Here is a 27054-nt window from a genome sequence, read left to right on the forward strand (position 1 = left end):
GCCCCTGCAGCCTTGCTGGGTTGCCTCACAAATCAACTCTCTGCTGCAAATCTCCTGCTCTCAGTGTTTTGGCTTGCAGCTCCTTGGGCAAAAGAACCTGGTTCCCTAACAGCAGCAGTCAAGCTTTTAACTTACAGGTTAGTACAACGCCTTAAAGGATACAGAAAAGAATGGAAGGAATCTGAATCAACCCCTAACCTCCAAATCTGGATCCACACTAGTAAAAGAAAAGGGGAAAACTCTAACAAAATAATAGTGAAGCTCAAGAGGGAGGGGAAATACAGATAATTATGGCTGATTTGTGTTATTGTGTGGCAGAAACCAGCACAACAGTGTAAAGCAATTATTCTCCAATTAAAAAAATAGTGAATATGTCTGGGCTATAAAATTGAGCATTTTATACACACATATTTATTTTGCTAATAAAAAAAAAGATCGAGTTAAAACATTTTTTAAAAAGGAAAGAGAAAGGAAAAAAATGAAACATTTTTCAAGTGAAGAAACATTAATAAACTCCATCTCTGACAAAACACCCCTGAGAGACAGACTGTTGAACTCATCCTACCATTACTTGTACTTCCTTCAAACCAACTGTGGAGGAGGGACAAAGTTGTGCTGACCCAGCCAGGCCTGGAGGAACACCTGTCCCCCTGCCTTTCCTGGAATTCATTCAGATTCCTGCCTCCATTAAAGAAAAAAAAAAAAATTATCCCTTTCGGTTTTGATTACGTTTCCCATAACCCCCACCACTTTTAATAACCAGCTGGCTTTTCAGCTTTTTTTTTTTATCAGCTTCTGAGCACAAGAGTCGGTTTCTGGAGGAGCCAGAAGCAGGAAGAGCCCTAGGGGCGAGCCAGAGCAACGGACTTGACCTCCGGCTGCAGCTCCAGGTAAGTCTGCTCCTAAACTTGACTTTCCAAGCACACTTCGGCTAAATAACAACAATTAATCCCCCAGCAGACCCCACACTGGGGGAGGAGAGGAGCAGATGGAGGCCCGGGGCCGGTGGGTGGCGGCCGGCCGGGCGCGTTGCTCGGGCAGCTCCGAGTCTCATTTTCGATCTCAGGCTGCTTGCAAGCTTATCGCCCGGATGCGCCGCTGCTCCCGGAACATCTAAGCAGGGCTGCAGCAAAAAGCAGGAGAGCAGGTACGTCTTCTGAGGAAAGGAAGCTGAAGTCATTTTTGAGATTGAAGACGCAAACTCACCCTCACTCCCCAGCCCGCCCTTCGCAGAGGGCTCTCATTTCCCGTCTCTTCGCCTAGCCCCCTCTTGCCCTCCTCAGACACATCCTGAGTGCACCCCGCTGGGCAGTGGTCAAACAAAAAAGATGGTCCTAGACAGAGAGCCAATTTAAATCCTAAAAGAGGGACTCGGGATTATTTTTGTCTTAACATTTGATACTCTGAATACATACAGAACTGTTTTCTTTGGAATAATTCAATCTCTTACTAAAAAAAGCTATTAATAATAACTGTAAGATCTAATCATGTTTGTTGATCATGCATTGTTTTTAATGAGTGGCACATACAGCCTCAGAATAACTTCTGGTACTTGCTGAAAATCTCCAGTGTGGGGTATTCTTGACTATCAGATAATTCTGAACAGGCACCTTTGGAAACTTGTTGGTCATCTTCTGCCTTCTATTAGCACTGTTCTTTTCTATTTGTTTAGTTTCTTTTTTATGACTTTTTGTTATATTTATTTATTTATGAGGCCATGCCATGCAGCACGTGCAGATCTTAGTTCCTGGACCAGGGAGCCCCTGTCTCTTGCATTGGGAACAGGGAGTCTTAACCACTGGACTGCTGGGAAAGTCCCTCCAAGTGCTTAATTTTGAAGTTAAAAGCTTCTTGGTTTTGGTCCCTCAGTATACTTTGAGTTAAAATACAAAAATCCTTTGTAGACTCATTGACTTACACAAAGCTTTATCAATATTTGGTCTAAGATATAAACTCTGCAATTTCTTTTGCTTACAGCTATTCACCTTAAAAATAAAAGTTATTTTACAAGACAAAGTGAATTTATTCAGGAATAGTAGAGTTTTTGCAATTTGGGACAAGCGAGCTATTGAAAAAAAAAAAAAAAAAAGCCATAAGGAAGTCCAACAAAGAAAAAGAACTTTATAGAGAAAAGTAAGGGGCTGGGAAGGTTGGTTTGGAAAAAAAAGTCAGAGTTCAAGAGTGATGACCAATTCTCATTGACTGAGTTGCTGGGGTAGTCAAGTCTTGTAGGAGATGCAGTGTACACCTTTTCCTCTTGAGGGTTGTCATTGGTAACTCTTTCCTTGTTGAAAATTTTTCCCTTGGGGTCTGTAATTGACAATTCTTCCGTAACTGACCTCCAGTCTGTAGTTCTGCAACAAGCCCCCTTCTGGCTTGCTGACTCCATTTGAGTGAAGTTCATTTTGGGTGTGGGGGGGTGGGGTTGGGGACACATGAAACCCAGTTGGCTCAGAATCCGCCTGGAGTGCAGGATATGCAGGAGACACCAGAGACATGGGTTTGATCCCTGAGTCAGGATCCCTTGGAAGAGAAAATGGCAACAGGCTCCACTATTCTTGCCTGGAGCACACAGCACATACATGATGGGGGAGGGGACACAGGCCTTCAAGTGAGATCTTACTTCCCAGACCAGGGATGAAACCAGCACCCTTGTCAGTGAAAGCACAGAGTCCCAACTACTGTCAGGGAATTCTCCAGGTTTTCCTTTATTAATTTAGACATAACGCAGCAGTAAAAGGTCGTGTTTTATTCTCTCATTTCTGCTCCAAATCCACTATAGAAAAAGAAAAGAAATCGTTCCGAAGAAATCTGTTAAATAAATAAATGTTTTTTCTGATAAAAAGATTTTAGGTACCTTATAATTCTTGGCAATTTGCAGCTTACAGAGCTCCCTGACACATTATAACACAGTCTAATTAAAATAGTACATGAATCAAGAAAAAATTTTTTTCATAATTTAGAGCCTGTTATCAGCTGTATTGTAATAAATCAAGAATTGTTTCTTTACATATAAACCACTAAGAAAAAAGAAGGTTTTGGAGTTAAGTTCCTTTTTCAAGGCATCAACAGAAAATAAGCGCTATGAACCTTCAGGTTTGAACCCTGGCAGCCTGACTCCAGAACCTGTACTTGGACATCCCAGGGCAGCTCTGAACTCCTCCAGCCTGACTCTTCCTACATCACTGCTATTCCCTCTCAGCTATTTCCACTGGATCTCCCCAGCCTGCTCATCTTCCTCTTGGGCTGTGTCCTCCCACTTGCTTGCAACCAGGGAGGAAAGTGTCAGAGCCAATCCTCCACTTTCATTCAGTAATTACTGTCCCTGTATTCAGACATTCAGTTGTAAAGCAATACTTATATAGAATTTACTATATAAGTACCAGCATAATTTTAAGACTATTGTAAGCATCATGAGATATTTAATCCTCCAAATAACCCTAATGACAGATTGATTTTTATGTCTAATGCTGCCATTGTATAGAAGAAAAAACTGAGGCACAAAGAAATTAATCTTCTCCGTCGTCACACAGCCAGTAACATATGGAAACATGTGGATGTTGCTTAGTATTGTTTTTGAGAAAATAAAGAAACAGTCAAAGCCTTCTGACTTCTGTCTGTCTCCTAAGATCATGAAACATCTAATCATGGTGATGAAATCATTTAAAGTAGAGCCTGGCCCAGATGTGAGACCCTGGCATATCTAGCCAGACCTTATAACACCCAAGTTGCTTGCATCTCTCTCTATCTGCTTAAATAATAAGAAGTACCCTTTAATTTTAGTTAGTAAATTAATTATTACACGTGCAACTTTGTTGGTACTGGCTGGTGCTGGTAAGTCGATTCAGTCGTGTCCGACTCTGTGCGACCCCATAGATGGCAGCCCACCAGGCTCCCCCGTCCCTGGGATTCTCCAGGCAAGAACACTGGAGTGGGTTGCCATTTCCTTCTGCAATGCATGAAAGTGAAAAGTGAAAGTGAAGTCGCTCAGTCGTGTCCGACTCTTCTCGACCCCATGGACTGCAGCCCACCAGGCTAGGTACCTTAAAGATCTGTGCTGTTTTAAGAGAGAGCAGCATCTTTATCTCAACTTCTATCTCTCACAATCACTCTTCCTCCAGCTTGTCCTACTCCAGTGATTCCTTCATCTGGTCACCAGTCACATTCATTTTTCCTTTGTTGGCAAGGTTTTCCCTGATTAATCTCCATGTAAATTCAAATCCCATTCCCTGCTCATTTCCTTCTGAGCATTTACCACCCTCTAATATCCACATATGTGGATATTTTATTTCTTCACTTTCTATATTATTTGTCTCCTTTACTAGAATAGAGATCCATGAATCAAGAATTTGTATCTGTCTTGTTCACTGTTTGATCCTAAGCTCCTAGAACAGTGTCCAGCACATGGAAGGTTCTCAATAAATATTTGTGCAATTAATGAGTGATCAAATCATTCTGGAACTCAAGAAATCATCTCTGGTCCCTCCTCATCCCGTTCATGTCCCATCTGTCTCTACTTACCCCTAAAATGTTAGTGTTCTCAAAGCTCTATCATCAGTGCTTTGTGTTCTCAGTCTGTTCACTGTATGCCTCATGTGGGCAAGGTTGCGTTAGGGTTCATTAAGGATCAGTAAGATAATATACATACTGTACCTGTACAGGCCTTGGCACACTAAGCTAAATACTTACCTTTTTGAAATATACAAAGCAAAGAGAATTGATATCTAAGTTCCACAAGCAGAAGACTAATGTGCATATGACTTTGGTAACCATGAGGGATGACCTCAGAACCCTGTAGGGGTTTTTTGGGGTTTTTTCACATTTTATTATTTTTTAATTGAAATATAATTTCTTTACAATGTTGTGTTAGTTTCTGCTGTACAACAATATGAATGAGCTATATGTATAAATATATCCTCTCCCTCTTAAGGCTCCCTCCTACCCCCCATCCCACCCCTCTGGGGACCTTGTGTTCTACTGAGTTGTTTCTCTGGGTTGCAGCTTCCCATGGCATCTGGATCCACCATAATGGACCCCATCTGTCTGGTAAGAAACCAGAACAATCAGCTGACAGTCAATCCTAGAGCAATAAAGATTCTCGAGCAGATATCTCAGCCTGTGGTGGTGGTGGCCATCGCAGGGCTGTATAGGACCGGAAAATCCTACCTGATGAACCGCCTGGCAGGACGGAACCACGGTGAGTTTTGTTAAGTGTCGTTTAGGACACTTGCTTGAAAGCATGGTAACACAGCCTGCTGATCCTCCTCCTCTAGGGTCATGTTAAGGAAGAGCCTAACTCCCCCACCCGCGTCGCTGAAAAAACTTCTAATTCTCACCACCGAGTTTATAACTTCAAACCTATCCCTCCACAATGTTCACTCTTCTGTCCAGTGATGGAGAGTTCCCAATCCCATCAGAACATCTACCTCGTTCATCCTGATTCCATCCACTGCCATCTTCTCGGGCTCATCTTTAACAATTACTGCCTTCCTTTCTCCTTCACCACGTTTGCCCTAAACCACAGAGTCATTCCAAGCAGCACAGAAATATTTTTTAATATGTCTTATTTTAGAAAATAGAAGGGAGCACCAACAGCAAAATCCCCATATCCTATACCTCAACGAGACTACCATGCATTCCTTTTGGTTTAATTTCACAGTAAAACTTTAATAACTATACATATTCTCTTTCTCTAACTAGTCTTTTCTAATATGTGAACTCTAAGGCACATAGATGGGGCTTCCCTGGGGGCTCATATGGTAAAGACGGCCTGCAATGCAGGAGACCTGGTTGCAATCCCTGGGTCAGGAAGATCCCCTGGAGAAGGGAATGGCAGCCCACTCCCGTATTCTTGCCTGGAGAATTCCATGGAGAGAGGAGCCTGGCAGCTATGGGCTACTGTCATTGGGGTTGCAAAGAGTCAGACACGACTGAGCGACCAACACTTTCAGGTTTCCCAGGTGGTGCAGTGGTAAAGAATCTGCCTACCAGCGCAGGAGATGCAGGAGACTCAGGTTTAATCTCTGGGTGGGGAAGGTTCCATGGAGAAGGAAATGGCAAGCCACTCCAGTATTCTTGCCTGGAAAATGCCATGGACAGAGGAGCATGGTGGACTATAGTCCATGGAGTCACAAAGAGTCAGTCAAGACTGAGCACACACATGTAATAACACTTATGGAAGAATACATGAAAATATATATATACATATTAAAAAGTTGAAAAGTATGAAGTGATCAACTGTTCAGTTACTGCCCAGAGTAAGAAATAAAACATCACCAACACCCAAAAACCCAAATCACACCCTCTTACACCCTCACTGGAGCTCACCGATGTTTTGATTTTCATGGTACCTCCTTTCATTCCTTATATTTAAATACTGTTTTACAATCTATGCAACTATTTCTTAAAAATAGCTTAAACTTTATAGAGGAAAGTACATTCTGGTATTCATTGGGATCTTGATTCATATTCTCAATAAGAAGTTTATGAAAAAAAAAAAAGAAGTTTATGAGGTTCATCTAGTTTGTCATGGGTGTCTGTAAGTACTTTCACTATTTTGTACTTTTAAACTGACAGAGGATATCACAATTTACTGATACATTTGTTGCTGCTGAACACTGGCATTTTTGCAACTTTTATCTTTTATGAATGATGCTCTCATGATTATTTTTCATCTATATCCTGGTATGTGTATATACTAACTTCCTTATGTTTTACCTAGAAGTGGAATTGCTGAATCAAGAAGTGTTTGTCTTCAGCCTTTCTGGATAACATCAAACAGCCTTTTTAGCTTTATGTTCAGTTTATGTGCTTATTAGCAGCAATTTAAATTTTCCACATTGTCACAAAATTTCGGTTAAAAACATTTTTAAACTTTTGTCGACCTGGTGTCTGTATGGTGGCTTGTTATTTGCCTCACTACTAATAGGTTTGAGTACTTTTTCATATATTTGCCTTTTGCCTTTCCTATTTCAAGAGGGTTTTTTTCTACCAAGTTGCCTGACTTGTTTCTAATTGATTTTGGGGATAATACACCCATGTCCTGTTGGGCATTTCTAAGAAGACACACCATTTCTTTCCTAATGCCTTCCTCTGTGGCCCAGCAGCTTAGCACAATTAGGGAATAGAACCTCAGTTCACTAAACTCTAAGGGTCCCTAGGAATATCTCAGTGTCTCACTCAAATTCTCTGTTTCTGTGTCTGTTTCTCTTTTCACCCATCTCTCTTTGTTCTTCCTTTCTCCCACTCTCATTTTTCCTTTGCAATCTCTTACTGACTTAAAAGAAGACATTTTAAGTTTGTCTTTCTTTGAAAGGAAATTGATCACCAATCAGGGGAGGATGCTTTTGCTTGCCAGTGTAAATTAATAAACAGGTCATTTTTTGAGAGATTTAAGATTTCAGAACTCTAAAAGATACATGCAAGGAGTTTGAGGAACATTCTTTCTTTTCCTACTTGAGATAACATCTGGTAATAAAGATGTGATTTTCCTACTGAGGAAACCTTTAACCTAGTCATGTTTTAGGGCTTCCCTGGTGTCTCAGTTGGTAAAGAATCCACCTGCAATGCGAGAAGCCTGGGTTTGATCCTGGGTTGGGAAGATCCATTGGAGGAGGGCATGGCAACCCACTCTAATATTCTTACCTGGACAATCCCCATGAACAGAGAAGCCTGGCGGGCTACTGCCTGTGGGACCACAGAGTCGGACACAACTTAGCGACTAAGCAGTCATGTTTTAAAACATCTGAATTGTGACTTACCACATGAGTCATATCACAGGAAGAAGAAAGCACAAATTAGCACCCAGTCAGGGTTGACTAGCAGAAGCAAGTCAGTATTTTCTCTCCTGTGGTAATACCGTTGTCTGTTCTTTACATCTCATAACTGACTGTGATGACCTCCACTTACAGCTTGTCTTTTCTCTCCGGAGGAACTGAGAGTTCACATTTCTCTGTATTACTCAGCACACAGTCAAATGCCCTCATGATGTAGAAGAGTGAAGATCGTCTCAGGTCCTATACCCACTTTGAGCAGAACACACAAGATACAGCACTAAATGGCCTGAGCCATGTTGAACCATACTCCCTTAGGTATTGCATCATATCCATTTCTATTCTCAGTTGAAGGGAGCATTGGCATCTGACCAAGGTCAAAATCTTGGACTGTTGGGTGAGATATCTTACCTGCAGCTTCTTAGGCATGTACCTCACATCCTCTCCCATCTCTGGGCTTAAGCCTTGAGAAAGAAGGGCAAGCAAGTCTTACAGGTCTGTTTTTCTTTCCCTTCTGTTATATCTCCATGTGAGTCAGTAAACAAAGAATTCATCATTTTTGAAGAGGAGAAGAGGAATTAGGAAAATACGAGGAAGAAGAAGAGGAATAAAACTAACAAAAGTTGATGTATCAATGCAGGTTGTGAAAGGACACAGAGAATCCACTTAGAGGGGAACTGAAGATGTTTATTGGAGGGACGATTACAAGGGCATGAGCTGAGCAAAGGGAACCAATGAAGTAATGCAGAAACACTCAGAGGGTGGCAGGAACAATGTCAAGTAGCTTTGATATCTCCTACAGCATGAAGAGACAAGCAGTGAGTGGATTCCAGATGTGGTAAAGATCAAGGTCTTGTACTTAGTTGCTTAGTCGTGTCCGACTCTTTGCGATCTCACAGACCATGACCCACCAGGCTCCTCTGTCCGTGCAGATTCTCCAGGCCAGAATACTGGAGTGGGTTGCCATGTCCTCCTCCAGGGGATCTTCCCAACTCAGGAATTGAACCCAGATCTTCCCCATTGTGGGTGGATTCTTTACCATCTGAGCCACCAGGGAAGCCCAAGCATTCTGGAGTAGGTAGCCTATCCCTTCGCCAGGGGATCTTCCTGACCCAGGAATCAAACAGGGTCTCCTGTATTGCAGACCAATTCTTTACCAAAAAGGAGATGTGACTAAATATGGGAACAGAGGCACCGGGACACCATGGTTCATCAGGGTGGAAGCCAGGGCAACAGGTGCCTGCCTTCTAATCTCCTACTGTTACCTCTCACTGGTAAAAGTCCATCAGAAAGTGGAGGATAAGGGAGCTCTTCAGTGTCAGACAAATGTAGAGAGGTTAATAGAGCTAACATTATTTAAGAATGTGACACAGTTTGAGCTATTAATGGTAAGAGATGAATAGGGGACACAAAGTGTTTCTTGAGAAGGTTCTGAATATGTGTAGAGGTTGGATCTTCTGTACTTGTTGAAGTGAAAGCATCCTCCCCACAGGCAGGCACTCACATGCACACAAGTTCACCCAAAGTAACCTGTGGGCGGCCTGGACTATCTGCTCTTACTTTGCACTGCTTCCTCCTCTTTCTGTGCAGGTTTCCGTCTGGGCTCCACAGTGAGGTCTGAAACCAAGGGCATCTGGATGTGGTGTGTGCCCCACCCCTCCAAGGAGAACCACACCCTGGTCCTTCTGGACACTGAGGGTCTGGGCGATGTGGAGAAGGTAAGGCAGGGAATCTTCTTTACTCCTGACACTCCACTTACAAATTCAATTTCTCACCTCAATTCAACTTTTACAACATATTCCTATACACTGCAAATCCAGTTATAAATAATGAGGTTAAATTCTCTTTCCTTGAATTTTCTCTTTAATAAGATCAATACTTTGGTTACTGGGGACACATCTCCTTATATTTAACACTGGGGTGAAAGATGGAAGTTAACAAATATGTATTGGGTTCAAATCTAAGGCTCTGTGTTAAGCAACTGTGAGTGAAGTTGGGGAGATAAAAAATAAGCAGTCTTGACCCATTAAAAAAAGAGTGAGGCCTTACCCCAGTTTTTTAGGTTTGGGAAGAAATCTTAGTGAAAGCTGTAATTCACGCAGTCAACTGGATCTACAGGTTCAGATGTGTAGAGTTAATCAAGCTGGAAGTAGGAATCATGAAAGTAGATTCAGCAAATAAACTATTTTTTAAATCTGCAGAAAAGCTTCCAACATACCAGGAGCATTTTATTCCATGTTTTGGATCTCTGAAGAGGAATTCTTCAATAAATTCTATAAAAACTTGAGCTAGACTCATGAGGAGAATGTAAATGGGATAATATTAGGTATTTTGTCTTCACAGTGTTACTTGCAATCAATTTTTCTCCTTATTTATATTAATCTGCTTCTAAATTAAAAATAGTAGCATTGAATCTTTGACTTTCATCACTGCAGAAAAGGATTTAGGGCATGAATTCAGAAATTCTGAGTTTAAAAATCCAGATTTAAAGTATTCACTAATCATCTCAGTGTCAACCCAAGATGGTCTACTGACTCCTGCTAGATTCTAGCTTGCATGACCTTCTTCTTTTTGTCTAATTGTATTTGTTAAGAAACCAAAGCACACCAGACTGCACACTGATAGCAGCAGAACTTGCTGCCCTCCCTACCTGTAGTGTGTCTCGGCAATATATACTCTGTTCCAAAGTCACTCGACTTCTCCTGAATCTCATTTTCAGCCTCATCATCTATGACCACATGGGTAACCACTACTTGAGTCAAATAAAATGAGCATGTAATATGCTTTCTGATCACGCTCTCTGACAACTGAGATTGGTTTCTGTGGGCCCTCCATGTGCATGGTCCCTGTAACTGCACAAGTCCGTGTTCTGTCATTTCTTTAAAGCCCAGCTCTTTTTAACCTAATGCCATATCGCTGTCAGACACAATCACATCTGGCTCTGAATGCACAGAGTACATTTTCTGGTTCATTTGAAATCATCCCTTTGTCTTTTACAGTATAGTATTAGGTTTCATGGCTCGCATCTTGGATGTATTTACATGTTGCCAGATAATCTGCCCCTCCATCTCTCTAAGGAGGGACTGACAAAGGAAACTTTAAATCCATATAAGCAGATGTTGTATCCACTGTTTTCTAAATTCACAATGAATAGTTGATGAATTTAATTGAATAACACTAGTTCCTAACATCGGAGAAGGCAATGGCACCCCACTCCAGTACTCTTGCCTGGGAAATCCCATGGACGGAGGAGCCTGGTATGCTGCAGTCCATGGGGTTGCTAGGAGTCGGACACGACTGAGCAACTTCGCTTTCACTTTTCACTTTGAAGCATTGGAGAAGGAAATGGCAACCCACTCCAGTGTTCTTGCCTGGAGAATCCCAGGGACAGGGGAGCCTGGTGGGCTGCTGTCTCTGGGGTCGCACAGAGTCGGACACAACTGAAGTGACATAGCAGTTCCTAACATAGCCTATGATCAAGAAAAGAAGTGCAAAGGAATCATGGCCCATTTATTATTGCATAACTTATGTGTTCCAGGCACTGTATTAAACATTTGACATTAAAAAAAATAATTCTGTTTATTTATTTATTTCATTTTTGACTTCACTAGGTCTTTGTTGTTGTGCGGGCTTTTCTTTAGCTGCAGACAGTGGGGGCCACTCTCTAGCTGCAGTGCTTAGGCTTCTCACTCCTGGGTCTTCTCTTGTTGCAGAGCACAGGCTCTAGGGTGCGTGGGCTTCAGTAGTTCCAGTGCATGGGCTCAGTAGTTGCAGCTCTCAGGCACTAGAGCACAGGCTCAATAGTTGTGGTGCACGGGCTATTCCTCCACAGCATGTGGGATCTTCCCAGTTTAGGGATCTAACCCACGTCTCCTGCATTGGCAGGTGGGTTCTTTACCACTGAGCCACGAGACAAGCCTGATGCACATTTATGATGTCATTCACTTCTGTTAATAGCTAACCACACTAAGTGCTTAGCGGGATCAGTGTCAACACCAAAAAGGTTTGCATTTAGCATTGTCTTGAAAATTTATGTTACTTGTCTTACTATTTAGTTACAATACAACTGTTATAGTAAGTGAACAACCGTATGGGAGAATGAGGAGTAGAATCCTCACGCTGTAATGTACATTTTAGGGGGATTCCAAGAATGATTCGTGGATCTTTACCCTGGCCGTGCTCCTGAGCAGCACCTTTGTCTACAACAGCATGAGCACCATCAACCACCAGGCCCTGGAGCAGCTGCAGTATCCTTCCAGGAAATGAACCAGCACATTTTATTGAGTTTCTGGGACTAGCGACTGATACTGTTTTTTCTTTCCCATGATTCCATTTTCATGTCTGATATAGAGGGAAAATGGGGCAAAATAGAAGGTTGATATAACGTGTTTTGGGGCCAAATCTGGAAATTGTGTTGGAGGGCGCTTCTTATTCCTTAGCTAATCACAGCTATGTGACTGAACTAACAGAGTTAATCAGAACCAAATCATCTCCCAGCTCCAATAAAGAAGAGGGCTCAGCCGAGTTTGTGAGTTTCTTTCCAGACTTCATCTGGACTGTGCGGGATTTCACATTGGAACTGGAGTTAGATGGATACCCCATCACTGAAGATGAGTACCTGGAGAATGCCTTGAAGTTGATTCCAGGTATCAGAGCAGGGCTGGAGTGTTGGATGGCTCAGTAGGAGGTCGGGTCAACAGAGCTCTGACATTCAGCACTTGATGTCAGTCTTGATTTGAGGTTGAGCTGAGGCCATGCTAATGGTGCCTGGTGAATGACAGATGGTGGCTTCAGTCATTATTGTTACTGGAAAAACTCTGGTGACCAGAGCTTAAGCTCACAGAGGAAATGTGGAATCCAATATTAGACCAAATGATTTTAGAGAAATAAATACCATGAAAAAAAAAAAAGGCTCACATAAACGTATATTACATAGTAAATCTAAGTGCTTCTCCTTTTCTATTTGAGAAAGATAATCCATCGAACCAGAATCAAAAGGTAAACAAAAGGACAAATTTTCAAAGTACCTTTAACACAGTGCATCTTACCAGCATAGGTAGCTACATTCTTCATATTGATAGATAGGCTATTTATACACTACAGAGTTCAGGAAAAAAGCATTGTCATGTCCTTCCAGTAAGACTGTCAGATCCTTTATATGCTCTTCCTCATAATATCACACTCTTCATCCTAGAACCTGACATAGTATATGTCAGCTAATATAATAAGTTAGTTATTCAGATTATTTTAGCAGAGTGGTACCTGGAAGCAATATTCATTTTTGTTCACTTACTCATTTACTTCCCTGGTGGCTCAACTGGTAAAGAACCTGCCTGCAATGCAGGAGACCTGTGTTCAATCCCTGGGTTGGAAAGATCTCCCAGAGAAGAAAATGGCTACCCACTCCAGTATTCTTGCCCGGAGAATTCCATGGACAGAGGAGCCTGGGAATCTACAGTCCATGAGGTTGCAAAGAGTTGGACATAACTAAGTGACTAAGTTTCACTTTCAATAATTTGTTCATTCTTTCAATAAATAAGTATTTGTTGAACTACTGGTAGATGCCCAGAATCCTTCTATATAATAACCACATCCAGTGTAAAATTATGCAAAGAAGAGATGAGGTCTCCTGGTTTCAGTTCAGTTCACGTCAGTTCATTTCAGTCGCTCAATCATGTCCAACTCTTTGTGACCCCATGGACTGCAGCACGTCAGGCTTCCCTGTCCATTACCAACTCCCAGAGCTTGCTCAAACTAATGTCCATCGAGTTGGTGATGCCATCCAACCATTTCATTCTCTGTCATCCCCTTCTCCTCCTGCCTTTGATCTTTCCCAGCATCAGAGACTTTTCAAATGAGTCCATTCTTTGCATCAGGTGGCCAAAGTATTGGAGTTTCAGTTTCAGCATCAGTCATTCCAATGAATATTCAGGATTGATTTCCTTTAGGATGGACAGGTTGGATCTCCTTGCAGTCCAAAGAATTCTCAAGTGTCTTCTCCAAAACCACAGTTCAAAGGCATCAATTCTTTGGTGCTCAGCTCTTTTTATAGTCCAACTCTTACATTCATCCACGACTACTGGAAAAACCATAGCTTAGATGGACCTTTGTTGGCAAAGTAATGTCTCTGCTTTTTAATATGCTGTCTAGATTGGTCATAACTTTTCTTCCAGTTGGCAAGTGTCTTTTAATTTCATGGCTTCAGTCACCATCTGCAGTGACTTCAGAGCCCCCCAAAATAAAGTCTGTCACTGTTTCCATTGTTTTCCCATCTATTTGCATGAAGTAATGGGACCAGATGCCATGATCTTCGTTTTTTGAATGTTGAGTTTTAAGCCAACTTTTTCCACTCTCCTCTTTCACTTTCATCAAGAGACTCTTTAGTTCTTCTTCACTTTTTGCTATAAGGGTGGTGTCATCTGTGTATCTGAGGTTATTGATATTTCTCCCGGCAATCTTGATTCCAGCTTGTGCTTTATCCAGCCCAACTTTTCACATGATGTACTCTGCATATAAGTTAAATAAGCAGGGTGACAATATACAGCTTTGACGTACTCCTTTCCCAATTTGGAACCAGTCTGTTGTTCCATGTCCAGTTCTAAATGTTGCTTCGTAACCTGCATACAGATTTCTCAGAAGGCAGGTAAGGTGGCCTGGTATTCCCATCTCTTGAAGAATTTTTCACAGTTTGTGGTGATCCATACAGTCAAAGGCTTTAGCATAGTCAATAAAGCAGAAGTAGATGTTTTTCCATAACTCTGTTGCTTTTTTGATGATCCAATGAATATTGGCAATTTGAGCTCTTGTTCCTCTGCCTTTTCTAAATCCAGCTTGAACATATGGAAGTTCATGGTTCACGTACTGTTGAAGCCTGGGTTGGAGAATTTTGAGCATTACTTTGGTAGCATGTGAAATGGGTGCAATTGTGTGGTAGTTTGACATTCTTTGGCATTGCCTTTTTTTGGGATTGGTTTAATTTAGGCTACACTAACATGAAATGGTTCCAAATAGGAAAAGGAGTGAGTCAAGGCTGTATATTGTCACCCTGCTTAGTTAACTTCTATGCAGAGTACATCATGAGAAACAATGGGCTGGAAGAAGCACAAGCTGGAATCAAGATTGCTGGGAGAAATATCTATAACTTCAGATATGCAGATGACACCACCCTAATGGCAGAAAGTGAACAGGAACTTAAAAGCCTCTTGATGAAAGTGAAAGTGGAGAGTGAAAAACTTGGCTTAAAGCTCAACATTCAGAAAACAAAGATCATGGCATCCGGTCCCATCACTTCATGGGAAATAGATGGGGAAACAGTGGAAACAGTGTCAGACTTTATTTTTCTGGGCTCCAAAATCACTGCAGATGGTGACTGCAGACACGAAATTAAAAGACGCTTACTCCTTGGAGGGAAAGCTATGACCAACCTAGATAGCATGTTCAAAAGCAGAGACATCACTTTGCCAACAAAGGTCCGTCTAGTCAAGGCTATGGTTTTTCCTGTGGTCATGTATGGATGTGAGAGTTGGACTGTGAAGAAGGCTGAGCACTGAAGAATTGATGCTTTTGAACTGTGGTGTTGGAGAAGACTCTTGAGAGTCCCTTGGACTACAAGGAGATCCAACCAGTCCATTCTGAAGGAGATCCAGCCCTGGGATTTCTTTGGAAGGAATGATGCTAAAGCTGAAACTCCAGTAGTTTGGCCACCTCATGCAAAGAGTTGACTCATTGGAAAAGACTCTGATGCTGGGAGGGATTGGGGGCAGGAGGAGAAGGGGATGACAGAGGATGAGATGGCTGGATGGCATCACTGACTTGATGGACGTGAGTCTGAGTGAACTCTGGGAGTTGGTGATGGACAGGGAGGCCTGGCGTGCTACGATTCATGGGGTTGCAAAGAGTTGGACATGACTGAGCGACTGAACTGAACTGAACTGAACTGAACATGAAATGGTGTATGCTAAAGTAATTGTCAATTATATCCACAATGTGTGTACCTTTTTGCTCTGATTTATGAAGCATTTCTTCACATCCTAAGTATCATTTGTCTTCCACAGGTTATTTTCCCAGCAGTACCATAAATATATTAAATATCTTTGTTTCTACCATCACATTACTATAGAGCCCATATGTCATTTCTCACAAGGGAACTGTAATATCAGAAAAATATTTCTGACAATTTCTTGGATTAATCTATTACTCAAGAAACATCTAATAAGTAGTTGATCCACTGCACAGCATGGAAAGTTAAGGAAAAGAATCAGAAGTTTGTCACTAAGAATGGATTCCTCCCCTGCCTCCTGAGATGTACTTCCTTTGCTCTTAGAGATATACAAAAAAAGGGGGCAAGGGGATTTTCCACCCCTGGGTAGATTAGTGTAAGATTGATTTGCATGATTCACTAATAGGAAATATATGAGTCATCTGCATATCTGAAGTTATTGATATTTCTCCCGGCAATCTTGATTCCAGCTTGTGCTTCATCCAGCCCAGCATTTCACATGATGTACTCTGCATATACATTAAATAAGCAGGGTGACAAAATACAGCCTTGACGTACTCCTTTCCCAATTTGGAACCAGTCTGTTGTTATTCTTGAGAATAACAAGAGTTATAGTGATGCAAAGATCCTTGGAACTGAAAGTCCTCAGGCCTCTATTCCTTTCATGATTGCTCTTTTTCCAATTCTGCAGGCAAGGATCCCAAAGTCCAAAATTCCAACATGCCCAGAGAGTGTATCAGGAAATTTTTTCCAAAAAGAAAGTGCTTTGTCTTTGACCGGCCTACAAATGACAGAAAGCTATTACTCCGTGTTGAGGAACTATCAGATAACCAATTGGATGTGAATTTCCAGAAGCAGTCAAAAGATTTTTGCTCATATATCTTTATCCATGCAAAGCCCAAGACCCTAAGAGAAGGAATCACTGTCACCGGGGGAGGTGAGTCTCCTTCGCTACCTCATGTCTCTCTGTGCTTCAGTGTGTGGTAAACTTGTGATTACACTCTGAATTTCTCTTGGTTTCTCTGTAGTTGTGTTTTCTTCTCCATGTGACTTGGAAAATGGATGTTCACACCACTCATGAAAATGCATGTTTATTCATTTAAAGAAGCATATATAAGTGCTTGTTGCAGTCTACCAAGTCTCATGAAACTATTACATTAATGATATAAATTAAAGATGGAAATCTTCATGGTGATGAGATGTCTGAAGGGATAAGTGTTTCGAGTGAGAATAGGCAAGATATTTTGTGAATTTACATGAATCAGGACATAAATAGTAGTTATGAATCTGTGTAAGTTCATTGAGAGTCTGAGAAACAAATGTAAATACAATCTTATGTACAGGGCTGGCTTCACGGACATGCCACCTGGGTAGTCATGCTGTGATGAGCCCTGCTTGGTTTCATGTTTGTTTCAACTGCCCTGAAATTCTTGATGACATTTCAACAAGACATTTTAATTTACAAATAATGCCCACAAGCTATGTAATGTACTTATATCTATAATAAGTTCTTTTTATTTTATTACAATGGGGAAAGTGATCTAGGAGAATCTTGGTTATATTGTTTGAGATGATTTGTTCAATATTGTAATATGATGAATTTGACAACCATAAAAGATAGAGTGAATAGTAGACATAGTGATGTTACTATAAACAAGTAGATTCATAGGTCAAACAGGAGAGGGATACAAAAATGAGTAAATAGAATGAGGAGAAGAATAAATAGAGGAAAAGGAAACTTCCACTTCCATAAAATTGTAGTGATTTTTTTTAAGGTGCTAATCTCTAAACCTATAAAACAGGTAAGAATTCTCTCTCCATTTAATAAATATCATGTATCTTTCAGGGTTGGGGACTCTGGTGGAGGCCTACGTAGATGCCATCAACAGTGGAGGAGTTCCCTGTTTGGAGAACGCAGTAATAACTCTGGCTGAGCGTGAGAACTCAGCAGCCGTGCAGAAGGCAGCTGATCACTACAGTGAGCAGATGACCCAGCGACTGAACCTTCCCACAGACACACTTCAGGAGCTGCTGGAGGTGCATTCAGCCTGTGAGAAGGAAGCCATTGCCATCTTCATGGAGCGCTCCTTCAAGGATGACAAGCGGATGTTCCAGAAGAAGCTCGTGGTAATGTGTCCTAGAATATATGCTTCCTGATTCCTTTCTTCTGGAATGATACTGAGACTCCCCCTTTCTGACAAAATGGCTCCTGTGCTTCTTATCATAAAAGGAGTTTAGATTCTAATGAGTGATAGGGCTCACAGGCTACAGGTCATCGCTTTTCTAAAAATTGGGCTTCTTATTTTCTGTTGTCGGAGAAGGAAATGGCACCCCACTCCAGTACTGTTGCCTGGAAAATCCCAGGGACAGGGGATCCTGGAAGGCTGCAGTCCATGGGGTCGCTGAAAGTCGGGCACGACTGAGTGACTTCACTTTCACTTTTCACTTTCATGCATTGCAGAAGGAAATGGCAACCCACTCCACTGTTCTTGCCTGGAGAATCCCAGGGATGGGGGAGCCTGGTGGGCTGCTGTCTATGGGATAGCACAGAGTCGGACACAACTGAAGTGACTTAGCATAGCATAGCATAGCATAGCATAGCATTTTCTGTTTTGGCGAAACAAATTACTCTGCTCTTAGCAGCTTGAAACAACACACATCGGTTAGCTTATCATTCCTCAGGTCAGATCCCACTCAGGGTCTGTGGGTATTCTGCTTGGTGTACCATAGCTAAAAACAAGGTTCAAATTATTGGTATCCACATGGACGTTCTGGGGAAGTCCCCTCCGTCTTCAACGCAGCAATGGTGCACTGTTTTCCTCTTCTATTTCTAATCTCTCGGGCTACCACTTCTGCTACCAACTGGAGAAGAATAGCATGTAAAGTGCAAGTGTGACCAGGTAATGTCCACCTGAGTAATCTCCATTTTGTAAAGTCAACATGTTCCATGCAATATAGTCTGTACACAGAATAATTGTTCATCATATTCACAAGTCCAGGGACTAGGTAGAGTGTGGACCCTGGGAAAGAGAATTCTTAGAGATCACAATTCTGCTTACCATTAGCACCTTCACTGAAAGTCTGACTTTCAGTCTTGCTTGACCATTATAAGTTACAAAAATCTCTTACTTCGTATTGAGAAAACAAGCCTGATTGGAATTTATAAATACAAGCAAAAAATTTCTTTTCCTATATTTTCTTTTTTTTTTAATTTTATTTTATTTATTTTTTTTAAATTTTATTTTATTTTTAAACTTTACATAATTGTATTAGTTTTTGCCAAATATCAAAATGAATCCGCCACAGGTATACATGTGTTCCCCATCCTGAACCCTCCTCCCTCCTCCCTCCCCATACCATTCCTCTGGGTCATCCCAGTGCACCAGCCCCAAGCATCCAGTATCGTGCATCGAACCTGGACTGGCAACTCATTTCATACATGATATTTTACATGTTTCAATGCCATTCTCCCAAATCTTCCCACCCTCTCCCTCTCCAACAGAGTCCATAAGACTGTTCTATACATCAGTGTCTCTTTTGCTGTCTCGTACACAGGGTTATTGTTACCATCTTTCTAAATTCCATATATATGCGTTAGTATACTGTGTTGGTGTTTTTCTTTCTGGCTTACTTCACTCTGTATAATAGGCTCCAGTTTCATCCACCTCATCAGAACTGATTCAAATGTATTCTTTTTAATGGCTGAGTAATACTCCATTGTGTATATGTACCATAGCTTTCTTATCCATTCATCTGCTGATGGACATCTAGGTTGCTTCCATGTCCTGGCTATTATAAACAGTGCTGCGATGAACACTGGGGTACACGTGTCTCTTTCCCTTCTGGTTTCCTCAGTGTGTATGCCCAGCAATGGGATTGCTGGATCATAAGGCAGTTCTATTTCCAGTTTTTTAAGGAATCTCCACACTGTTCTCCACTAGTTTGCATTCCCACCAACAGTGTAAGAGGGTTCCCTTTTCTCCACACCCTCTCCAGCACACACTCAAATTCTCAATGAAATGAGAATATAAGAAAAGTTGAAAACTCTAATTGGTGTGGTGTTGTTTCAGTAAGTCATGTCTCACTCTGAGATCCCATGGATTATAGCCCCCCAGGCTCCTTTGTCCACAGAATTTTCCAGGCAAGAATACTGGAGTGAGCTGCCATTTCTTACTTCAGAAGATCTTCCCAACCCAAGGATTGAACCAGCATCTGTTGCGTGTCCTGCACTGGCATGCAGATTCTTTACCACTGTGTCACCTGGGAGGCCCTGCTCAAGTGTATAGTTAATTCATTAGTAGGAACTTGATTTCCTATGTATGTATGTTTTATCCTTACCCAAGTTGGCAGAAGAAGCCCTACTTTCAGTCATAATTGTCTTTTGATTGTTCATTGGTGATGGATAGATCACTATTAATGCTAATGCTGTTACAGTAGTACTTTGCTTTTGCCAACCCGTTCATTGCACAGACATTGACACTGAGCCCAGGGAATTTAGGGGACTTCATACAAGTCACACAAAGAGTTGGTCAGAACTGGGACTACAACTGATGCCTGACTCCATGTCTATTATTCTGAGTCTCATGTGCCCTGATGCTGTCAGACTGCTTCTTCCAAGGGAGCACAGCTGGACCATCCTGTCTAACAACTTCTTTCTATTGAATTTTCCCTTATTTCCTTGGCAGGACATCATGGAGAAAACGAAGGACAGTTTCATAATCCAGAATGAAGAGGCTTCTGTCAAATATTATGAGGCTGAGCTTAAGCAGCTTTCAGAATCCTTGATGAAAAGTATTTCAGGAGGCACATTCTTTGTCCCTGGAGGACACAGTCTCTATTTAGAAGCAAAGAACAAGTTTGAACAAGACTATAAACTGGTTCCCAGGAAAGGAGTTAAGGTGAGGAGTAATGGGATTGGGAAAGAGCAGCGGATTAGAGTCAAGGGTCTTTGTTGGTTCATTTGGTTGCCAGATCCTGATTTGCACAGAGGCAGATGGTCATGAGGAGGCTGACTTGGAACCCCAGGAGGATTCTGAGTCTAGTGCTGTTTTTCTGATGAGTTGAGTAAGAGTCCAGGAGATCCCAGGTCTCTTGGCTGCCCACTGGTGGGTGAGCCAGGTCCTAGGCCTAGTAACACCCTACTAGAGGAGAGAGCCACATCCCGGTGTCTGGGTGCAGGGTCCAGGAGTTCCAGAGCATGTGTTGACAATGGTAGAGCTGTTGGGCTCCTGGATCTGAGGGATTTTGAAGATTCTGTTGGCCTGATATTGGTCCAGGTGGTCTTGAACCCAGCTGGTCCCAGGAATGACATGGCCTGCTAGTGAGTGGACTGGCCCTGCAGACTGAGAAACTTAGGTCTTTTGCACCTGTTATCTTTCCCTGATGTGTCCCAGGGTCTCTGGCTGGAGGGTGCTGGGGGTTTCAGGTCTCATGCTTGTGTCCTGGTGAATGGGACTGGGTCCCTGGCCCTCTGATAGGCACAGCCATGTCCAGAGGAAGCTGTGGGCTCAGGAGATCTACTGGTGGATGGGGCTGCATGCATGTCTAGTCCGTTGCTTGGCCTGAGGCTTCCCAGTACTGGCGTCTGCAGACCATTGCATTAGGGCAGGGCTGGGTCTTGGGGCTAATAAGATTGGGGAAAGATTCCAAAATGGTGCTCGCCAGCACCAGTGTCCAAGTGGTGGAAGGAGCTTCCCAGAATGTCTTCTGCCAGTGTCTATGTCCCCAAGTGAAGCTCCAGTTGCCTCCAGCCAATCTGGGAGACTCTCCAGGGTCAGCAGGTAGGTCTGACCCAGGCTCCTATCAAGTTACTGTTTATTCTCTGGGTCCTGGGACATGTGAGATTTAGTGTGCACTGTGTAAGGGCTAGACTCTTCTTTACCTAGGCCCTCGGAGACTGAAAATCAGCTCTGCTGGCCTTCCAAGCAAATGCTCATGGGTGTTTGTAGACATTCACATAATTCTCAGGTCTGTAACCATTTGGGGAGCCTACAAAGGATGGAGAATTTACAGGATACAGTCTATACTTTACTGAACAATAATTTCCACAGCAAGACACTATGTCTCTTCTACCTGACAAGTCTTCACTCCTTGTTGTTTCCTCAGGCAAACCAGGTCCTCCAGAGCTTCCTGCAGTCACAGGCAGGAGTAGAGGAAGCCATCCTGCAGGCAGACCAGGCCCTCACAAATGCAGACAAAGCCATGGCAGGTACAGGGGTGGACTGAGCTCTCTGAGGGGAAGGTGGCTCTTGTGCTGCTGTTTGGCAGGTGTGGGAACAAACACTACCTGACACCAGAGCTTCCTCTTCCATGGAACCTCTCTGCTACATGTGGAAGTAAACGGGGGAGTTTGGGTTATATGTCCATCCAATCAGTGCTTCTACATCATATGCTAAAGCATGTTGTCTGATGTGGTAGTAGGAACAGTCAGACTCCCTCCCACAATATTAAAGGCACCTTATCTCTGAGCAAGGAGGTGACAGCTCAGCATAAGTCATGTTCTCCCCTCTTTAAAATTCTTGTGAAACAGCTGAGTGTGCCAAGAAGGATGCAGCTGAGAGGGAACAGGAGCTGCTAAGAGAGAAACAGAATGAAGAGGAACAAAAAATGGAGGCACAAGAGAGAAGCTTCAAAGAAAACCTGGCCCAACTGCAAGAGAAGATGGATGGGGAAAGAGAAAACCTTCTGAGAGAGCAGCAAACGATGCTGGAGCACAAGCTGAAGGTAAGTCTAGATGGGCCTGGGCGGCACGTTGGGGAAATCCTAACTCCTCAGGAATAAAGGGACAGGAATTTGACCTTAAGTCAGCTCCCGGAAGGAAATACAAAAACATAGGATTCACTCTAACATCAAAGAGATGTGAATCGGTTTATGTCTGTAAGACTCGGCACCTTCTGTAGTGTTAGGGTTTGAATGGGACCAACCAGGCTCCTGGACTGCTGTTCACGGTGATTATAGCATCACATTTGTTCCCAAGTGAATAGGACCTCAGTCTTAGAGTCCTTAGAATTTGGGATACAACCGTCAGAGACCTGGAATAGTTCCATCTGCTCCTGAAAATATCAGGTTGTGCCGGTATGAAATACTGGATGCTGAAAGCTGTAAAATTTGCTACATTTGTTTCCATGTCTCCTGATCCATTTTATACACCTAAACTAAACGCATTCTTTGTCCCAGCCTGGAGTTTGATAGCTAGAGTTCTGAGTGAGTCAGCAGTGCCATCTTGGTGACATGTGTGTGGTCATTCTACCTCAGTGAAACTGACAAATATTTAGAACTCACCTATATGTTCTCCCGAAGTGTATTTATGAGGCTGGAACCTCTCCCTGGGGTAGTTTTCAGACCTGACCTATACCCAACTTCTCTGTACCCAAGAAGATCGTGTTGAAGGAACATGGGAAACTCTAAACCCTGGATGCTCTCCCTTCCGTGTTGCAAATGTTTGCAAATATTAGAATAAATTAAAAAAAACATCTAAAGTGTTAGAGAAGTAGACAAACATGCATATCAACTGTAGTAGTTTGACACAAAATGCTGATTTGGGGTATTTTCAAAAAGGGACTCTCCTTTTTACAGATGCAAAAAGAATTACTCACAGAAGGATTCAAAAAGGAAGCTGAGGTGTTAAATAAAGAGATAGATCAACTAAAAGAAGATATTCAAACAACTGAAAAGTCCTTCAATATTTCAGATGTCCTTGATATGGCGAGCATGATATTAATTGCAGTACTCCCTGGATCTTATAAAGTACTTGGTATGGGATTGAAATTTTTCACTGATCATAAGAAACTGGCTGAGAAACCCCACTAAGTATATTTTGAAAGGCTTATGTTTTAGTAGTGTAACACTATAGTTCATTTTTAAAATATGTATCTCATGATAGTTTTGTTCAAGAGGAGCTTAAAAACTGATTACCAAAAATTACTAAAGTTATTACAAAAGTGATTACCAGTGCTTGATATGCAAAAAAACTCCACACAACTTTCAATGAATTAGTTAATTTTAAAAAATGGAAACAAGTTGGAAGATAATGACTAATTATAGATAAGTGTTAAGAAAAGTAAGAAACAAATGAGAAGAGGAAGAACATTCGCAGTCTATACTAAAGTATTGGAGATTAATTCTTCAAGTTATAATGAGCCCTTATAAATCAAAGAGGACACTAATAGATGGAGAAATATACCGTGTTCATGGATCGGAAGAATTAATACAGTGAAACTGAGTATACTACCCAAAGCAATCTATAGATTCAATGCAATCCCTATCAAGCTACCAATGGTATTTTTCACAGAGCTAGAACAAATAATTTCACAATTTCTATGGAAATACAAAAAAACCTCTAATAGCCAAAGCAATCTTGAGAAAGAAGAATGGAACTGGAGGAATCAACCTGCCTGACTTCAGGCTCTACTACAAAGCCACAGTCATCAAGACAGTATGCTACTGGCACAAAGACAGAAATATAGATCAATGGAACAAAATAGAAAGCCCAGAGATAAATCCACATACCTATGGACACCTTATCTTTGACAAAGGAGGTAAGAATATACAATGGAGAAAAGACAATCTCTTTAACAAGTGGTGCTGGGAAAACTGGTCAACCACTTGTAAAAGAATGAAACTAGAACACTTTCTAACACCATACACAAAAATAAACTCAAAATGGATTAAAGATCTAAACGTAAGACCAGAAACTATAAAACTCCTAGAGGAGAACATAGTCAAAACACTCTCCGACATACATCACAGCAGGATCCTCTATGACCCACCTCCCAGAATATTGGAAATAAAAGCAAAAATAAACAAATGGGACCTAATTAAAGTTTAAAGCTTCTGCACAACAAAGAAAACTATAAGCAAGGTGAAAAGACAGCCTTCAGAATGGGAGAAAATAATAGCAAATGAAGCAACTGACAAAGAATTAATCTCAAAAATATACAAGCAACTCCTGCAGCTCAATTCCAGAAAAATAAACGACCCAATCAAAAAATGGGCCAAAGAACTAAACAGACATTTCTCCAAAGAAGACATACAGATGGCTAACAAACACATGAAAAGATGCTCAACATCACTCATTATCAGAGAAATGCAAATCAAAACAACAGTAAGGTGCCAGTTCACGCCAGTCAGAATGGCTGCTGTCCAAAAGTCTACAAGCAGTAAATGCTGGACAGGGTGTGGAGAAAAGGGAACCCTCTTACACTGTTGGTGGGAATGCAAACTAGTACAGCCACTATGGAGAACAGTGTGCAGATTCCTTAAAAAACTGGAAATAGAACTGCCTTATGACCCACCAATCCCACTACTGGGCATACACACCAAAGAAACCAGAATTGAAAGAGACACATGTACCCCAATGTTCATCGCAGCACTGTTTATAATAGCCAGGCCATGGAAGCAACCTAGATGTCCATCAGTAGATGAATGGATTAGAAAGCTGTGATACATATACACAATGGAGTATTACTCAGCCATTAAAAAGAATACATTTGAATCAGTTCTAATGTGGTGGATGAAACTGGAGCCTATTATACAGAGTGAAGTAAGCCAGAAAGAAAAACACCAATACAGTATACTAATGCATATGTATGGAATTTAGAAAGATGGTAATGATAGCCCTGTATACGAGACAGCAAAACAGACACAGATGTATAGACAGTACTTTGAACTCTGTGGGAGAGGGAGAGGGTGGGATGATTTGGGAGAATGGCATTTAAACATGTATAATATCATATATGAAACGAATTGCCAGTCCAGGTTCGATGCATGATACAGGGCACTTGGGGCTGGTGCACTGGGATGACCCAGAGGGATGGTATGGAGAGGGAGCAGGGAGGGGGGTTCAGGATGGGGAACATGTGTATACCCATGGTGGATTCATGTTGATGTATGGCAAAACCAATACAATATTGTAAAGTAATTAGCCTCCAGTTAAAATAAATAAATTTATATTTAAAAAAAGAAAAAACATGAGAAGGCTTGTAGGTCTGTTCATTTCCGCATTGTTTGTAATTGCAAAATATTGAAAGCAATCTAAATGGCCATACATAGAAAAGTGGTTAAACTCTGGCATATCGCATCATTACACAAGAACCAGTTTGAAGAAGCTCTAAATGAACAAATATAGTACATATTCAGCAAAAAAGAAAAAAAGTGATAATATGGCATCACCAACTCAATGGACGTGAGTTTGAGAAAAACTCCAGGAGATGGTGAAGAACAGAAAGCAGGAAGCATGGTGAAGTATTGCAGTCCACAGGGTCACAAAGAATAGGACACAATTTAGTGACTGAACAAGAGAATTTAACCTCATTATCCAACATATGAGTTTACAATTCACAAGAATATGTCACAAAAGTTGAATTAAGACAGCAAATATCATATTTCATATCATATATGAAACGAGTCGCCAGTCCAGGTTCGATGCACGATACTGGATGCTTGGGGCTGGTGCACTGGGATGACCCAGAGGGATGGTACAGAGAGGGAGGAGGGAGGGGGGTTCAGGATGAGGAACACATGTATACCTGTGGCAGATTCATTTTGATATATGGCAAAACCAATACAATATTGTAAAGTTAAAAAAAAAAAAAGACAGCAAATTAAAAGGCCAGGGCAAAATTTTTCCTAGATCCTCATTGTCCAAGCTCTGTGCACAGAAGAACCAGTGTTTGTAGGAAGACAGTACATAACACATTTAGATGACCTTGGATTCAGTTCACACCGTGGATCTCAGATGGAAATCAGCAAGGGAAAAGAAGTTCACAAAATACAGTGAATGACAGCAGGTAGTCCAGGTTGCCCAGAATCTAAAGGGGTTAAACTTGCAAGAATGGAGAAATATACCATGTTCATGGATTGGAAGAATCAATATAGTGAAAATGAGTATACTACCCAAAGCAATGTATAGATTCAATGCAATCCCTATCAAGCTACCAACGGTATTCTTCACAGAGCTAGAACAAATAATTTCCCAATTTGTATGGAAATACAAAAAACCTCAAATAGCCAAAGCTATCTTGAGAAAGAAGAATGGAACTGGAGGAATCAACCTACCTGACTTCAGGCTCTACTACAAAGCCACAGTTATCAAGACAGTATTGTACTGGCACAAAGACAGAAATATAGATCAATGGAACAAAATAGAAAGCCCAGAGATAAATCCACGCACATATGGACACCTTATCTTTGACAAAGGAGGCAAGAATATACAATGGATTAACGACAAGCTCTTTAACAAATGGTGCTGGGAAAACTGGTCAACCACTTGTAAAAGAATGAAAC

The 27054-nt window shown here is 41.6% G+C and overlaps 1 protein-coding gene and 1 long non-coding RNA gene across 2 annotated transcripts in view; one reads left to right on the plus strand and one right to left on the minus strand.

Moving 5' to 3' along the window:
* On the plus strand, positions 1-25432 carry LOC129655166 (guanylate-binding protein 4-like). The gene is made up of 12 exons (XM_055585249.1): positions 1-137; positions 793-890; positions 5002-5197; positions 9363-9490; positions 11910-12019; positions 12222-12418; positions 16463-16708; positions 17618-17898; positions 20457-20669; positions 21877-21979; positions 22301-22494; positions 23347-25432. The coding sequence occupies exons 3-12, from the start codon at positions 5008-5010 to the stop codon at positions 23578-23580; spliced, it is 1896 nt and encodes a 631-aa protein (XP_055441224.1). The 5' UTR covers positions 1-137; positions 793-890; positions 5002-5007; the 3' UTR covers positions 23581-25432.
* The window catches only part of LOC129655169 (uncharacterized), a 49239-nt gene continuing 29915 nt past the window's right edge, over positions 7731-27054 (minus strand). Inside the window, exons 5-7 of the long non-coding RNA XR_008715794.1 lie at positions 12391-12539; positions 9333-9389; positions 7731-8024 (exon numbers count right to left, since the gene is read on the minus strand). This is a non-coding gene — a long non-coding RNA (uncharacterized LOC129655169). The remainder of the gene's footprint in view (positions 8025-9332; positions 9390-12390; positions 12540-27054) is intronic.

Source organism: Bubalus kerabau, chromosome 6, assembly GCF_029407905.1.
Source record: "Bubalus kerabau isolate K-KA32 ecotype Philippines breed swamp buffalo chromosome 6, PCC_UOA_SB_1v2, whole genome shotgun sequence".
NCBI classification, from domain to species: Eukaryota; Metazoa; Chordata; class Mammalia; order Artiodactyla; family Bovidae; genus Bubalus; species Bubalus kerabau.